The following is an 18,985-nucleotide window of genomic DNA, read 5'->3' on the forward strand; positions in this document are numbered from 1 at the left end:
AGAGGAATCAATTTGTTTTATCTGGGTTATCATTACTGAAACATAAGCATGCACTATAATAACAAGGAGAGCTAGTTTGAGATGCAGAGAAAACTGATAAGTAAATTAGTTGCCGAAACAACTGGTTCAAGAATGCATTAGCATGATAACCAATGCTTCTTTTGACTAGAAAGTTTATAATTTTCTTTAAAAACTGTCAAAGCAGAAGAAGAGATACTAACAAATACTCAAGTCAACTTTATTTCATATAAGATGGTTAATGTGGATCTAGCTACAGCTGTGAAAACCATTAAGCCGTGCCAAAAATAAATAATACTGAAATAATTATCTTCGTAAAAAAATTTAAGTGGCACCACTTGTATATCTGGATGAAGACACCTGAAACTAAATGCAAAAATTTGGAACTTGGGCTGAGAACATTTTTAGAACATAATTAATTGCAAGATGAAGGGAGCAGGCTGGGAAAGTGCTGAGCATAAACTTTGATACCTGACTTTCAATTTCAACTCTGTCACTAAATTGATGTATTAACATTAATTAGCCACTCTGGGCTTTAGTTTTCTCACCTAAAAAATAAGAAATACAGCACCTTCACTTACTCTTAATTTGTTATGATAGTTTTAAACAGGAAAACGCGTGTTAAGACCTAGCATGGTGTCTGTCATTAGTGAGTGATAAATGTCAGTTCTTTTCTTCTCTTAAGTAAGAGAACTGTGAGAAACAAAATTCCAAATTTTTTACTGGGTGACTAAAATGAGACCCGGAAAGATTAAAAAAAAAAAAAAAAAAGAAAAGATGCTTGCTCGAGTTACAAAGACAGTATGTGACACATCTGGGAGAAGAATCAGAGTCTCCTGTTCTATTTCCCCAGCGGCTGTCTCCTACAGTCTCCTGGTCCTCTAAGAGCCTGGGGGAAGATCCTGACCCAAGACGGTATTGAATTACCATTGAATTTTCTGGAAATTATGTGCCCAGGAAGCATCATTTGTCAGAAATAACAAGATGTAAGTAGCCAATAAATTTGAATATGGTTTTACTGAAGCATACGTCATTTCAAAGCAGAAGTATTTATGTCAATTCTAACATATAATACATTTAAGTCATTATATGAATTTAAGTTTTTATTTGTGTATTTCACTGTAGTGCTGTGACAACAAAATGACATTTGTGTACCAGAGCATACATATATCAACAGTAAGATGTAACTTTTCATTACACCACTGCTAGAATATTTAGCTTTTTGTAGGACACATAAGCAGGTAAGATGGCCACACCAAATAATTTTCTGTTTTTTTTTCCTTAGATAACCTTAATTTTTTTTAATCAGCAATACTCTATCAACCTCACTGTTAGTAGAACTGTAAATTATCTGGGTGATGGGGTGTGGGGACAGGGGGGAGGGATCATTCAACTATTATTATACTGTAATAGTCGCTAGAGTAATCTCACACACACCAATAAGGAACTGTCTTCATAATTAAGGGCTAGTTACTGTTGTTAGTTGCACAATGATACAGTTCCTTTTGAAAATATTGGTTAGCCCACTTACATATGAAAAATGCCCTTTCCACTTATGCAGAAGAAAAAAATATTCAGAAAGTTATTTTTGGCCTTGCTATGTCAAAAAGTCAACTGTACAAAGATCTACGTGTCAAACCTAAAATTATAATTTTAAAAGTATTAAAAACAAAAATTTCATGCATTTTTATTATCAATTATGCAGAGGCTTTAAAACTGTTGCAAGACCATATAGTATATATTAGCTTTTATACTGCTAATGCACAACTAACAGCAAACTTGATTAGATTAACAGAAATCTGTCTTAATTACACCTTTATATATCACACTAGAGAGACAAATGCCACAAGATCTGCAGAAACATTCAGTTCTGAGCACTTAAATGGCAGGATAACTTTTTTGTGTTGTAATCCATCACATAAAGAATAGCAAAAGGAAGAAATTCTGCAGTCTCACGTTACAAAAAAACGTACTGCTGTAAAATATTAAGAGGGGGTAAAGGATATCTGTAACACAAAGTAACAACTAGTATCAAACAGCAAACAAAACCTCTAAATAAAAATATCAAAATACACATAGCAACTGAGCACAAATACTGCATTAAATATAGTAAAGATTTAATAGGACTAGTTAATAAAAGACACAAATATAGGGGGAGCTAGGGCAATCAGTAAATAAAACCAAAAATAATGGGAAAAAAAAATCAGAACAATTGTTTTTCCCCTAGTTGGAGCAGTTTTTTGGGGGTGTCTTTCCATTCATATAATACCTAACACTGTACATTAAAAGATTTTAATATCATAGAAAAACTTGGTTCTTCCATGAAATTCTTTAAATTCTTGATAATTTTTTCAAAGTAGACATCATTATGAATGAAAAACAGCCAACAAATGGGCACCTGTTGTCTTTTAACACTGCAGATTTTACAGAAACTTTTTAAAAGTTATCATAATCCTTTTTGTCTTTTTTCCCCTCAGCTTCAAATCCATCAACTCCATCACTATCCCTTCTTCGTTTCCTGTTGTTGTGGATGTTAAAACGTTGGCTCATTTGGGGTAGTGGATCCATGCCCAGAACTTTGTGTATCTGGCGGAATGCAAGGAGTCTCAATGCAAACTACAACAAAAGAAAGAGTCAGAATTTAGTTAATTTAAAAAACCAGTATTAATTCTTATTAGGTTTATAGCCCCAAATGACAATATAAAAAAGCATGTTTAATGAAAGAAACATCTTGAACGATATTAAGTTTCACAAATGAAATACTCCATATGTTCTGATGTTTTTATTTTCAGGCTTTAATGTGTGCATGCTGTTTGTTTTTTAAAGCATAAGTTAAAAAAATAATTCTTAAAAAAAATTAGTATAATGTTCATTAAAAAAATCCTAAAACAATATACAGCAAAAGTGTCTCACTTATTGAATGAACATCTCTTTGGTTCATATTCACTCATCTTCCCCCTCTTCCTGTGGATGCCCATGTACACAGGCTCAGTCATGGGGTACACGTGTGCACACACACACACACACACCTCTCCCCAGGTTTACAAAATGAGGATTATACTTCTACAACTTGTTACTTCATGAACTAAAAAAAAGATTTTTCACTATGTGGCTATGTATACATAGGAGTATGTTAGGCATCAATGTCACAAGACCTTATATGTCACAAGCTATTTGAGACATAATTCCCCAGTTTTCTGGGGGATATATACCCTTTAAACTAATATAAGGAAATTTTACAGTCATTTGATTAAATGGCAATTTTCATTATGTAGTTAAACCTTCAATATAACTGTTTAGACTATTTCTTGAGATATAATTCACATATAAAATTTGCCCTCTTAAAGTGTACAATTCAGCGTTTTTTTTTTTAGTATACTTACAAAGTTTTTCAACCATAACCACTCTCTAATTCCAGAACATTTTCATCACCACCTCTCACCCGTAAAAAAACCCCATGGCCCAAGAGCAGTCATTCCTCAATTCCTCTACCCTGAGGCCCTCACAACCACTAATCTACTTTTCTATCTTGATAGATTTGTCTACTATGGACATTTCATATAAATGAAATCATACAACATGACTTTTTGTGTCTGGCTTCTTTTACTTACATTAAGGTTTTCAGATTCATCTACATTATATTATGTATCAGCACTTCATTCCTTTTAATGGCTGAGTAATTTTCCACTGTATGAATATACTATATTTGTTTATCCACCTATCTATCAATTGATATACACTTGGGATGTTTCCACTTTTTGGCAATTATGCACAATGCTTCTATGAATATTTGTGCATAAATTTCTTTTTTTTAAACTTTTTTATTTTTTATTATTTTTTGTGTATAACTTTTTAATAAACATGTATTTGCAGTTCTTTGAATATACTTAGGAGTCAAACTGCTGGGTCATATGGTAACTCTATGTTTAACTTATTGAGGAAGTGCCAAACTGTTTTCCACAGTGGCTGCTATTTAGACTATTTTTAATCCCTGTTTATTTTCTTCAGCTGAGATACAGTTATTGACTACAATCATCCAAGTGAGAATTTACAGTTCTAAAACTTTTTTCCAGATTAGATGATTCTAGTTCCTTAGAACTCTGCTCATACATTCATTGACTGGCTTTTCAAACCTTGAAAAGTCCCCAAATCATCTTGGTTGGAACTTGATACAGCATTCTGTGTAAGCCTGCAGTTCTGGATCTTTGGCAGTACTGGGTACTTCTCTATCTCATCTAAGTTATAAGGCTGTTAACTTTCTGAAGTGAAACTAGGAATATTTATCATAACAGAATACTAATTCTTTATTTAGAGATACTTATAAAAGGTCCTTCCCAAAGATAAACAGAATAATGTTTTCTTCTGTATTAAAAGAAAATATCCAAAGATATCTGGTGTATAATAATGAATAGTAGTAATACACTTCTACGACAGACATATTGCTACTGATCATCAGCTTTTTCTAATATTAGGAGTTTCTAAATAGAAGAGTACTCCAGTAAGGAAAACTAAAATAGCATCTGAGGATGGAGTGCACACTCTGTAAGCTCTTGTTCTGCATGTGATTGATATACTTTCCTAAATTCTAACAAGGAGAGATTTCTACTGTGTCATTGTAAATTATTTAGCAGCAAACGAAATTTGAGGATACTGAAATTATTCCCATAAAAAGTCATCTTGGAATTTTTAAACAATATCAAGGAAGACAAGGTTTACTTAATTCCTTTTTTGAGGGGGCTGATTAACCTTATTCTCCTCTTAGTACACTTCTGGACTCAAAAAAAGAAAGCTATAGCAGTTTTAGACTGATTGAAATATTAACTTATTTAATCTTCCCAACAATCCTATTTGAGATAGATACTGCTCTTATCCCTTACAGATGAGCTGGCAGAGCTGGTATTCAAACTCAGGGAGTCTTGACTTCAGGGCCCACACTTTTAATTACTACATTAGCTGGCTTTTTCAGTGGCAGGAAAGGCTAAAACATAACAAAAAAATTTCCATAAACCATACAACATATCACTTCTGTACATCCAGAGGACATAAATAGCTTCTCTACTGATCTTGATATACAACGTAATACCCAGATTTAGTGACACTGAAAATACTGCTGTATTTTTATATTTATATAATACACTTAATGAGACACACACATAGTTAAAATAATAAAATTGAAGAGTATATTAATGAAATCTAGTTTAAATTATATTCTCTTTAAGGGTTTACTTACAGTGATTTTTTCTAAAGGACAATTATAAAAAACCAAAACTTTAAGGGCAGTGATAGAACAAAGCTTTGGGATTAGGAAGACACTGGTACCTGTGCACTGGATGTGATGTCTTCACGCTGCTGGTCAGTCATTGTTGCCAAGGTATCAAAGGGATCCTTCTCACAAGGATCCAGAAGTCCAGGACTACCTACAGCAATCACCGTAGGGAGAAAAAAGCATTACCATCATCCATTTGTAAAATAAAGAAGAGTTCTCATTCAACCATCAAACACAAAAACAAACATTAAAAATGAAGTAAAACTTACCTTTAAGAATAATCCCCGAAGAAATGCACTCAAAAACTCTTCTCAGCGCATCTCCAGGACTCTGAGGACTAGAAGCACTACTGATGGCTTTCTCTACCAGTAACTCCATAGCCTAAAAACAGAAACGTAACAATGTGCTTAACAGCTTACAGCCCAAAGGAATTATTCATTTTCAAACACCAGAATGACAAACTACCTGCAAAACTGTCATTAAAAATTTTAAAGATTGAAAAAGTTACATAGACCAAGTCACAAAATTAGAAAAAAATTACATATAACATAAAAATAATCAAAATTAAATAATAAGTAATGAAAACAAAATTAGTAAGACTAGATAATTGACATCTTAAAAATATTTTATAATTTATGCTTAATGAAAAATAGATTAATACGGTTTTTTGTTATTTTTAGTTATTGTTATCCTTTCTTATTAAAATATGACAGTCCTCAAAATTCTTTAGATATTTAGGACTCACATACATATGTTCTTTAATACCTACATACTGATGATACTAAGTAGTTAGAGCAAGACAGTATTCTACTAAGTAAAGACTTGTTTTCTTTACGAACAATTATCTAACTTTCATTTAACATACAACTGTACTTCTATTATCCTTAAGGAAAACACAACTTATGCTTTCACTGTAAATTACACTTGAGAGACTCAAAATATAAACCAATGAATAAAAGAAAAAGTACAGATTTAGATCCAGAAAGCGTTTTGAAGGGTCTCTTATTAGAAAAATTTGTTTCCATTTAGAGTTTAAAAATTGAGATATAACGTACAACTCAGCGGTTTTTAGTACATTTACAAAGTTGTTCAACCATAACCACTCTCTAATTCCAGAACATTTTCATCACCCCCCAAAAAAACTCCATACCTATTAGCAGTCATTCTCCATCCTCCCTTTCTTCCATCCCCTGGCAACAACTAAACCACTTTCTATTTCTATAGATTTGCCTCTTCTAGATACTTCATACAAATGGAACCATATAATATGTGACTTTTTGTATCTGGTTTCTTTCACTTAGCATAATGTTTAATGTTTGTCCAAGTTGTAGCTTTTACTTAAATTATAAATAAAACCACCAATAACACTTCAAAGAAACTAAATAGATTGCAACTAGAATGAAATCCTTAAAATGATACTGAAACTGAAAATACCTTAGGGAGAATCCATTTTTAGTTGTGTACTTAAAAAACTCATAAATTTAATCAGAGGTAAAAACTACATCCGCCTATTCACCCCGAGGCCATTACTCAGATCTTTTAAGTAAGAATAATTCTTAAAAGGCTGGACATTTGGAGGCTTCAGTCCCAAACAAATTAGGAATAAATTGTAAGAGAGATGTGAATTTAAAGAGATAGTGCACATTAAGAGCTATAAAAAAATGATAGCTGGAAGCATGAAGTTAAAAACATCTGAGAATAATGAATGTTAATAATGATAAATGTAAATTACAACAAAAAAATTAAGATGGTTCAGTTTACTCAACTGAAGAATGCAGTAAGATGTTCAGGACAATTTTTAAGGATTTTCATTTTAAAATTTTAGTATTTTAAGAAATCAGCTTCACTTATCTAGACGACTCTATGAATGTAGAATAAACACCTTTCCTTTCCAGACAAGTCAAGTATTATTTCAAGATGTCCAAAAGACTGAAATCTTTGAAGATTAAAGGATTGTCAAGTGTCATTTATTTTGGATTTTAAAAAATTTTATTTATTTTTTTTGGCTTCGTCAGGTCTTAGTTGCGGCACGCGGGGTCTTCGTTGAGGCACGTGGGATCTTTCATCTGGGTGCGGGCTCTTCGTTGTGGTGTGCGGGTTTTCCTCTAGTTGTGGAGCACAGGCTCCAGGGCAGGCGGCTCCAGAGTGTGTGGGCTCTGTAGTTTGCAGCACACGGGCTCTCTCGTTGAGGTGCACGAGCTCAGTAGTTGTGGTGCTGGGCTCAGGTGCCCCGTGACATGTGGGATCTTACTTGCCCAACCAGGGGTCAAATCTGCGTCCCCTGCATTGGAAGGTGGATTATTTACCACTGGGCCACCAGGGAAGTCCCCCAGATGTCATTTATTTTGAACCCCTCTGCCTAGTCTAAGTGGCCAGTATGTAGAAAATACTCAATAGGCTTCCCTGGGGGCGCAGTGGTTAAGAATCCGCCTGCCAATGCAGCGGACATGGGTTCGAGCCCTGGTCTGGGAAGATCCCACATGCCACGGAGCAACTAAGCCCATGCGCCACAACTACTGAGTCTGTGCTCTAGAGCCCGCAAGCCACAACTACTGAGCCCGCGTGCCACAGCTACCAAAGCCCGCATGCCTAGAGCCTGTGCTCCGCAACAAGAGAAGCCACCGCAATGAGAAGCCTGCGCACCACAACGAAGAGTAGCCCCCACTAGCTGCAACTAGAGAAAGCCCGCACACGGCAACGAAGTAAGTAAGTAAATAAATAAATGAAAACACTCAATAAATGTTTATGAAACAGAATACTTTTGGAAAGAAATATGAAAATAATCCTGCTAATAAAAGAAATCAAGGCTTATAACTAACAAGTTAATAAAATACAAAATTGATGTCCTAAAATATGCAACTTTCCCAAAATACCTCAAATTTATAATACTTTTAGAGAATGTTAAGAGAAAAATAAGTATTAAATAATCAGCTATAATATAGCTATGTCAAGATATAAAATGTTACAAGTAATTCAAAGCTCTTTCAAAATCTGCTTACTGACTGACCTTAGAAGTGGGAATTTGTAATTTATACTTATATATTAAGGTAGAAACTAACTAAAAACCAAGGAAGAAATGAATTATTTATGGAATACAGAAAGTCCATATATCTTAATCACACAATAAAACTAAGTCAACTCTCTGCCTTCTGAGATCATTTGCTCTGAAGGAAGCAATTTAAAAATGTTAATTTTCTATGGAACATGGTTGTTCTCCAAGCAGAGGTCTACAGTTAAGAAAGCAACAAAAGTAGAACACAAGAGGTTTATATACTCTGAAATGTACGCATTCAAAAGTAAAAGGACAGAAAACTAGGGCACCTAACAGGTACTGGTGAGGGACCACAGACACCTAAGGGGACGGGAGGAACCCCCAGTGACTGGTTGTTTCAATCATATTTCTATTTTTCCCAATATGTTTTTTTTAATCTTTCTGATTTTATTTTGTTTTTTATTCTTTGTTATTGTATTGATCCTTTCTGGGGTTTTTTTGGCACGCTACATGGCTTGTGGGATCTTGGTTCCCAGGCCGGGGGTCAGGCCCGAGCTCCTGCGGTGGGACCTCTGAGTCCAAACCGCTGGACTAACAGAGAACCTCAGACCCCAGGGAATATTAATCCGAGTGAGGCCTCCCGGAGGTCCTCTTCTCAGCAGGAAGACCCCGCTCTATCCAACGGCCTGCAAACTCCAATGCTGGATGCCTCACGCCAAACTACCAGTAAGACAGGAATACAGCCCAACCCCTCAAAAACAAAAACAAAAACAAAATTGAAATGACAAAAAGATACGTTACAGACGAAGGAGCAAGGTAAGAACCTACAAGACCAAATAAATAAAGACGAAATAGGCAACCTATCTGAAAAAGAATTCAGAGTAATGATAGTAAAGATGATCCAAAATCTTGGAAACAGAATGGAGAAAATACAAGAAACATTTAACAAGGATCTAGAAGAACTAAAGAGCAAACAAACAGTGATGAAAAACACAATAAATGAAATTAAAAATACTCTATAAGGAATTAATAGCAGAATAACTGAGGCAGAAGGACGGATAGGTGAGCTGGAAGATAAAATGGTGGAAATAACTGTGAGGGAGCAGAATAAAGAAAAAAGAATGAAAGGAATCGAGGACAGTCTCAGAGACCTCTGGGACAACATTAAACACACCAACACTTGAATTATAGGGGTCCCAAAGAAGAAGAGAAAAAGAAAAGGTCTGAGAAAATATTTGAAGAGATTATAGTCGAAAACTTCCCTAACATGGGAAAGGAAATAGTCACAAGACCAGGAAGCACAGAGAGTCCCATACAGGATAAGCCCAAAGAGAAACATGACTAGACACATTAATCAAACTATCAAAAATTAAATACAAAGAAAAAATATTAAAAGCAGCAAGGGAAAAGCAACAAATAACATACTAGGGAATCTCTGTAAGGTTAACAACTGATCTTTTAGCAGAAACTCTGCAAGCCAGAAGGCAGTGGCAGGACATATTTAAAGGATGAAAGGGAAGAACCTACAACCAAGATTACTCTACCCAGCAAGGATCTCATTCAGATTTGATGGAGAAATCAAATGCTTTACACACAAGCAAAAGCTACAAGAATTCAGCACCACCAAACCAGCTTTACAACAAATGCTAAAGGAACTTCTCTAAGCAGGGAACACAAGAGAAGAAAAAGACCCACAAAAACAAACCCAAATCAATTAAGAAAATGGTAATAGGAACATACATATTGATAGTCACCTTGAATGTAAATGGATTAAATGCTCCAACCAAAAGACACAGACTGGCTGAATGGATACAAAAACAAGACCCTTACATATGCTGTCTACAAGAGACCCATGTCAGACCTGGGGACACACACAGACTGAAAGTGAGAGGATGGAAAAAGATATTCCATGCAAGTGGAAATCACAAGAAAGCTGGAGTAGCAATACTCATATCAGATAAAATAGACTTTAAAATAAAGACTGTTACAAGAGATAAGAAAGGACACTACATAACGATCAAGGGATCAAACCAAGAAGAAAACGTAGCAATTATAAATATTTATGCACCCAACATAGGAGCACCTCAATACGTAAGGCAAATGTTAACAGCCATAAAAGGAGAAATCGACAGTCAACACAGTAATAGTGGGGGACTTTAACACCCCACTTATACCAATAGACAGATCATCCAGACAGAAAATAAATAAGGAAACAGAAGCTTTGAATGACACAATAGACCAGATAGACTTAATTGGTATTTTTAGGACATTCCACCCGAAAGTGGAAGAATACACTTTCTTCTCAAGTGCACACGGAACATTCTCCAGAATAGATCACATTTTGGGTCAAAAATCAAACCTTGGAAAATTTAAGAAAACTGAAATAGTATCAAGCATCTTTTCCAACTACAGCGCTATGAAAGGAGAAATCAATTACAAGAAAAAAACAGTAAAAAACACAAATACATGGAGGCTAAACAGTGCGCTGCTAAATGACAAAGAGATCATTGAAGAAATCAAAGAGGAAATCAAAAAATACCTAGAGACAAATGACAATGAAAACACGATGATCCAAAACCTATGGGATGCAGCAAAAGCAGTTCTGAGAGGGAAGTATACAGCAATTCAAGCTCACCTCAAGAAACAAGAAAAATCTCAAACAATCTAACCTTAAACCTAAAGCAAGTAGAAAAAGAAGAACAAAGAAAACCCAGAATTAGTAGAAGCAAAGAAATCAAAAAGATCAGAGCAGAACTAAATGAAACAGAAACAAAGAAAAAATATCAAAGATCAATAAAACTAAAAGCTGGTTCTTTGAGAAGATACAAACAAAAATGATAAACCTTTAGCCAGACTCATCAAGAAAAAAAGGGAGAGGACTCAAATCAATAAAATTAGAAATGAAAAAGGAGAGATCACAACTGACACCGCAGAAATACAAAAGATCGTTAAGACACTACTACAAGCAATTATATGCCAATAAAATGGACACCCTGAAAGAAATGGACAAATCCTTGGAAAAGTACAACCTTCCAAGACTGAACCAGGAAGAATTAGAAAACATAAACAGGCCAATCACAGGTAATGAAATTGAAACTGTAATTAAAAATCTTCCAACAAACAAAAGTCCAGGACCAGATGGCTTCACAGGCGAATTGTATCAAACATTTAGAGAAGAGTTAACACCTATCCTTCTCAAGCTCTTCCAAAAAATTACAGAGGGAGTAACACTCCCCAAACTCATTCTACGAGGCCACCACCACCCTGATATCAAAACCAGACAAAGAGATCACAAAAAAAGAAAATTATAGACCAAAATCACTGATGAACATAGACGTGAAAATCCTCAACAAAATACTAGCAAACAGAATCCAGCAACACATTAAAAGGATCATACACCATGATCAAGTGGGATTTTTCCCAGGGATGCAAGGAATCTTCAATATAGGCAAAACAATCAATGTGATACACCATATTAACAAATTAAGGAATAAAAACCACATGATCATCTCAACAGATGCAGAAAAAGCTTTTGACAAAATTCAACACCCATTTATGATAAAAACCCTCCAGAGGGTGGGCAAAGAGGGAACCTACCTCAACATAATAAAGGCCATACACTACAAACCCACAGCAAACATCGTTCTCAAGGGTGAAAAACTGAAAGCATTTCCTCTAAGATCAGGAACAAGACAACGAGGTCCACTCTCACCACTATTATTCAACATAGTTTTGGAAGTCCTAGCCACAGCAATCAGAGAAGAAAAGAAATAAAAGGAATACAAACTGGAAAAGAAGAAGTAAAACTGTCACAGTTTGCCGATGACATGACACTATACATAGAAAATCCTAAAGATACCACTAGAAAACCACTAGAACTAATCAATGAATTTGGTAAGGTTGCAGGATACAAAAGTAATGCATAGAAATCTCTTGCATTCTTATACACTAACAACGAAAGATCAGAAAGAGAAATTAAGGAAACAATCCCATTTACCATCGCAACAAAAAGAATAAAATACCTAGGAATAAACCTACCTAAGGAGGCAAAAGACCTGTACTCAGAAAACTATAAAACACTGATGAAAGAAATCAAAGATAACATAAACTGATGGAGAGATATTCCATGCTCCTGGACAGGAAGAACCAATATTGTGGAAATGACTATACTATCCAAAACAACCTACAAGTTCAATGCAATCCCTATCAAACTACCAATGGTATTTTTCACACAACTAGAATAAGAAATTTTACAATTTGCATGGAAACACAAGAGACCCCGAATAGCCAAAGCAATCTTGAGAAAGAAAAATGGAGCTGGAGGAATCAGGCTCCCCAACTTCAGACTATACTACAAAGCTACAGTAATCAAGACAGTATGGTACTGGCACAAAAACAGAAATCTGAATCAACGAAACAAGATAGAAAGCCCAGAGATAAACCCACACACATATGGTCACCTTATCTTTGACAAAGAAGACAAGACTATACAATGGAGAAAAGACAGCCTCTTCAATAAGTGGTGCTAGGAAAAATAGACAGCTACATATAAAAGAATGAAATTAGAAAACACCCTAACACCATACACAAAAATAAACTCAAAAATGGACTAAAGACCTAAATGTAAGGCCAGACACTATCAAACTCTTAGAGGAAAACATAGGCAGAACACTGTATGACATAAATCACAGCAAGATCCTTTCTGACCCACCTCCTAGAGTAAGGGAAATAAAAACAAAAATAAACAAATGGGACCTAATGAAACTTCAAAGCTTTTGCACAGCAAAGGAAACCATAAACAAGACCAAAAGACAAGCCTCAGAATGGGAGAAAATATTTGCAAACGAAGCAACTGACAAAGGATTAATCTCCAAAATATACAAGCAGCTCATGTGGCTCAATATCACAAAAACAAACAACCCAATCTAAAAATGGGCAGAAGACCTAAACAGACATTTCTACAAAGAAGACATACAGATGGTCAACAAATGCATGAAAAGATGCTCAACATCACTAATCATTAGAGAAATGCAAATCAAAAGTACAATGAGGTGTCACCTAACACCAGTCAGAATGGCCATCATCAAAAAATCTAGGAACAATAAATGCTGGAGAGGGTGTGGAGAAAAGGGAACCCTCTTGCACTGCTGGTGGGAATGTAAATTGATACAACCACTATGGAGAACAGTATGGAGGTTCCTTAAAAAACTAAAAATAGGGCTTCCCTGGTGGTGCAGGGGTTGGGAGTCTGCCTGCTAATGCAGGGGACGCGGGTTCGAGCCCTGGTCTGGGAAGATCCCACGTGCCGCGGAGCGGCTGGGCCCGTGAGCCACAATTACTGAGCCTGCGCGTCTGGAGCCTGTGCCCCGCAACAAGAGAGGCCGCGATAGTGAGAGGCCCACGCACCGCGATGAACAGTGGCCCCCGCTTGCCACAACTAGAGAAAGCCCTCGCACAGAAACGAAGACCCAACACAGCCATAAATAAACAAACAAACAAATAAATAAATAAATAAAATTAAAAAAAAAAACCAAAAAACTAAAAATAGAACTACCATACGACCCAGCAATCCCACTACTGGGCATATACCCTGAGACAACCATAATTCAAAAAGAGCCATGTAGGGCTTCCCTGGTGGTGCAGTGGTTAAGAATCTGCCTGCCAATGCAGGGGACACGGGTTCGAGCCCTGGTCTGGGAAGATCCCACGTGCCGCGGAGCGGCTGGGCCCGTGAGCCACAACTACTGAGCCTGCGTGTCTGGAGCCTGTGCTTCGCAACAAGAGAGGCCACAACAGTGAGAGGCCCGCGCACCGCAATGAAGAGTGGCCCTTGCTCGCCGCAACTAGAGAAAGCCCTCGCACAGAAACGAACACCTAACACAGCCAAAAATAAAAATAAAATTTAAAAAAAAAGAGTCATGTACCACAATGTTCACTGCAGCACTATTTACAATAGCCAGGACATGGAAGCCACCTAAATGTCCATTGACAGATGAATGGATAAAGAAGATGCGGCACATATATACAGTAGAATATTACTCAGCCATAAAAAGAAACGAAATTGAGTTATTTGTAGTGAGGTAGATGGACCTAGAGTCTGTCCTACAGAGTGAAGTGAGTCAGAAAGAGAAAAACAAATACCATATGCTAACGCATATATATGGAATCTAAGAAAACAGTACTGATGAACCTAGTGGCAGGGCAGGAATAAAGATGCAGATGTAGAGAACGGACTTGAGGACACGGGGAGGGGGAAGTGTAAGCTGGGACAAAGTGAGAGAGTGGCGTGGACATATATACACTACCAAATGTAAAATAGATAGCTAGTGGGAAGCAGCCACATAGCACAGGGAGATCAGCTCGGTGCTTTGTGCCCACCTAGAGGGGTGGGATGGGGAGGGTGGGAGGGAGGGAGATGCAAGAGGGAGGAGATATGGGGACATATGTATACGTACAGCTGATTCACTTTATTATACAGCAGAAACTAACACAACATTGTAAAGCAGTTATACTCCAAAAAAGATGTGGGAAAAAAAGAAACAAGTAAAAAGACAACATCAAAGACGAACAGAATCAAATTAGGAAAATGATTATTTAGGTTGCAATGTGAAGCGTCTTGGTGGCTGAAGTTATTTAAAGAAAAAAGCTCTCTTAAGTATTACCTATTAGATGACGTGAAACCTAGGATTGTAATATTTGCTTTAAAAAACATTCATGTGGTATATATTTTTCTTTCCCATCTTTAACAGTAGTAAGAAGAAGAATGCTTAGTAAGGGGCAGGCACCATGCTAAGCACTTTTAAATAAATGATTTCATTTAATTTCTCATAACTAGATGCCACTATACCACAATTTTAAAGATTAAAAAACAGAAAACCTTAAAGAGGTTAAAAGGTCATACAACTAGAAGCTTAAGGGGCTAGGATTTAAACCCAGGTCTGACCGACTCAAACCTTTTTTTTTTTTTTTTTTAAAGACAACTATATTTCAATAAATATCCTTTACAACTGATCCAGACAGATAACATTAACTAGTTTCCTTGGATAGTAGTTTCTAGTTCTGACAGAGGTAAAGGGCTATGAAAAAAAAAAAAAACTTTGGGAGATTATGGTAACACAGGTAACTTTCATTTGGTGGTAGTGTATACCTGTAAAACCTTCTTAAAAAAAAAAAAAAAAATCACACAGTTGGCAAGTTCAAAGGCACATACTAATGAACCCAGTAAAGTCAGTACTAAAGATTTACAATAGGGCTCTTACACTTAATGAAAAAACAAAAAATATTCAGTGAAGCTGCTTATCTGCAATGCACTGGAAACAATCTAAATATCAAACCCTAGGAAGTTTGGTCAAGTAATTGTAATAGTAGTAAAGTTAGCCTCTTCATCATTATATAACTAACACTTACTGAGTGCTTATTATATGCTAAGCACTGTTCTAAGCCTTTACATGCAGTAACCAATTTTAATCATCATAATCACCTCTTGGTGGTAGATACAACTATTATTCCAATTTTACAGATAAAAATGTTTATGCTATTAAAATAGGATTTTATGAATACCATTACAAGCACTGGTCTGTATAAAAGCCATTTCCGCATTCCAGTGGACACAGGTGAAGATTGATACATGCATGACAAACTTCCCACTCCTAAGTCCATGTGTAGGATGTTATATTTTTGCACATGCACAGCACTTTATTTCATACTCATACACATGTTGTATGCACAGCACTTTATTTCATACTCAACAATTCTTAATAAAAACTGTCAAGCCTTTTTTTTTAAAATTTATTTATTTTTGGCCACACTGGGTGTCCGTTGCTGCACGTGGCCTTTCTCTAGTTGCGGCAAGCGGGGGCTACTCTTCATTGCGGTGCGCGGGCTTCTCACTGAGGTGGCTCCTCTTGTTCCTGAGCACAGGCTCTAGGCACACGGGCTTCAGTAGTTGTGGCACAAGGGTTTAGTTGCTCCGCGGCATGTGGGATCTTCCCGGACCAGGGATCGAACCCATGTACCCCGCAATGGCAGGCGGATTCTTAACCTGTGAGCCACCAGGGAAGTCCTTTTTTTAAAAAAAAAATTATTTATTTGGCTATGCTGGGTCTTAGTTGAGGCATGCGGGATCTTTTAAGTTGCAGCATGTGGGCTCCTAGTTGCAGCATGCGGGATCTAGTTCCCTGAGCAGGGATCAAACCCGGGCCCCCTGCATTGGGAGCACAGAGTCTTAGCCACTGGACCACCAGGGAAGTCCCAGAACTGTCAAGTCTTCTTAAAAAAGGTTTACTAACAGCTTTTGGTGATTTGGGGATGTGTATGTACTCAAGTAGATGGTTTCTGTTATGGGGTAGCTAAGTGCTGAGTTATTATTTTTAAGCTAAAGTGAGTGAGATGATACAGTCCAAGTACAACTTGCTGATTCTCCTGCAAGCTAAAAGAATGTTAGCTATTTGCCCTGTGATGTCAGTGTTCTATCACTTAAAACATCTTTTATACAGACAAGTGCTTGTAATGGTATTTACCAAGCTGAAGACTCTTTGTGGAAGACAGGGAAGGAAGAGTAGAAAAATTCCAATTATCCACATCTAATTGTATCTAATAATAAATAGACATTTGACTAACATGTAGATAAAAGAAAAAAGAAATAATGTAAGATCTTCCAAAGGAGTAAGATGCAGGGGAAAATTAATATCAAAGTTGGCTGTGAATTCTCAACACAAGTGTCCCAAAGCGGCTTCACATACCCAAAACCCTCTGTTGGTTCAGGGAAATAGAAATTGTTCTTGAAAGGAGATGGTGAATAGGTTTCGGAAACAAACAGAGCAGATTCTGCATAGGCAAAGCCTCTAGGAGGCCATCCTGGGTTTGAAACCTGAAGTGTAAAGGTGTGCCAATGGAATCCACCTCACAGACTATCACAGCACATTCAATCAGGACACAGGAGAGACAAAGCCCATGTCTGGGAAATTCCCTGGTGGTCTAGTGGTTAGGACTCAGTGCGTTCACTGCTGGGGCCTGGGTTCAATCCCTGGTCGGGGAACTAAGATCCCGCAAGCCAAAAAAAAAAAGCCCAAGGTTTACATGCAGCCAAACCCTACTCCTTTCCATCAGCAATCCTCAAAGCAGAGCTCATGGGGGAAGAAAAAGGAGAATTATTTTAAAAGGTGTGGATACATTCAAATACAGTTCTTGTTTGGTTGTCTCAGCATAAAAGGATGATTTTGTAATGGAACTGACAATGCTAAGCACTAACGAGATGAAAAAACGGAAACAAACCAGACACAACATCTGTGCATTTGGGAGGAACACAGCATGAAAAATAGAGATGAAAAATCTATTCTTGGGACTTCCCTGGTGGTGTGGTGGTTAAGAATCCGCCTGCCAATGCAGGGGACATGGGTGCGAGTCCTGGTCCAGAAAGATCCCACGTGCCGAGGAGCAACTAAGCCCGTGTGCCACAACTACTGAGCCTGCGCTCTAGAGCCCGTAAGCCACAACTACTGAAGCCCTCACGCCTAGAGCCCATGCTCCGCAACAAGAGAAGCCTGTGCACCGTAACTAGAGAAAGAATATCCCCTGCTTGCCGCAACTAGAGAAAGCCTGCATGCAGCAACAAAGACCTAACCCAGCCATTAAAAAAAAAAAAAAAAAAAATCTACTCTCTACGGACTTTGAGCAATAATAGTATGTCACTGCTTGTAACAAGTAGTATCACTTGTTACAACAAATGTATCACTCTGGTGCAAATATTGAGGGGGAGGCTATGTATGTGTAGTGGAGGAGGGTATGTGAGAACTCCGTACTTTCTGCTCAGTTTTGCTGTGAACCAAAAAGTGCTTTAAAAAATATCTATTAAAAAATAATCTATTCTGGAAGAATCTTAATTAAAGGAAATGAAGATATAACCTGCTCACATTCTGAGTAATAGAGAACTTGATAAATACAAAAAGCCAATAAAATTAACAGCTCAAAGTTGAGATGAAAAGGAAGACTGCAGAGCTAATTAAGCAAACTGAAATGCAAAATAACATTATTATAGAACTACTAATGAATTATAAATAGCAAAGAAGATTAGGACATAGTTGGAAACTAAATTACTACCAAAGAGACAATAATAGGGAACGAAAGAGGAAAGAGAACAAAGATTAAAACAATCACAAAGATAATAGATACGCAGGACAAAGGCAATGCAATATAAGGATAATTGGGGGCTTCCCTGGTGGCGCAGTGGTTGAGAATCTGCCTGCCAATGCAGCGGACACGGGTTCGAGCCCTGGTCTGGGAAGATCCCACATGCCACGGAGCAACTGGGCCCGTGAGCCACAGCTGCTGAGCCTGCGCGTCTGGAGCCTGTGCTCCGCAACAAGAGAGGCCGCGATGGTGAGAGGCCCGCGCACCGCGATGAAGAGTGGTCCCCACCTGCCGCAACTAGAGAAAGCCCTCGCGCAGAAACGAAGACTCAACACAGTCATAAATAAATAAATAAAAGAACGTGAATTTCTTTAAAAAAAAAAAAAAAAGCAAACTGGGCTATTCATTTCAGTAACAGTCAAGTGGTCTTAGTTTGCATTCAATTTCCAATCAGTTTCTCAATCTATTTCATCTGAAGTCTTCACAGTACCCACTATAAAAAAAACCCAACCTATTTATTAAAAAAAAAAAAAAAAAAAAGGATAATTGGTATCCCTGAAAATAGAGAATCATATTAATAA

The 18,985-nt window shown here is 37.0% G+C and overlaps 1 protein-coding gene across 2 annotated transcripts in view; it reads right to left on the bottom strand.

Moving 5' to 3' along the window:
• Positions 1-1,103: 1,103 nt before the first annotated feature.
• The window catches only part of ZFR (zinc finger RNA binding protein), a 78,242-nt gene continuing 60,360 nt past the window's right edge, over positions 1,104-18,985 (bottom strand). For both annotated transcript variants that reach the window (XM_068535201.1, XM_068535200.1), the window contains 3 exons: positions 5,554-5,665; positions 5,338-5,435; positions 1,104-2,634 (listed from right to left, as the gene is read on the bottom strand). In XM_068535201.1, the coding sequence (XP_068391302.1) occupies positions 2,455-2,634; positions 5,338-5,435; positions 5,554-5,665 (390 nt within the window). In that variant the 3' untranslated portion in view covers positions 1,104-2,454. The remainder of the gene's footprint in view (positions 2,635-5,337; positions 5,436-5,553; positions 5,666-18,985) is intronic.

This window comes from Eschrichtius robustus, chromosome 2, assembly GCF_028021215.1.
Source record: "Eschrichtius robustus isolate mEscRob2 chromosome 2, mEscRob2.pri, whole genome shotgun sequence".
Lineage (NCBI taxonomy): Eukaryota > Metazoa > Chordata > Mammalia > Artiodactyla > Eschrichtiidae > Eschrichtius > Eschrichtius robustus.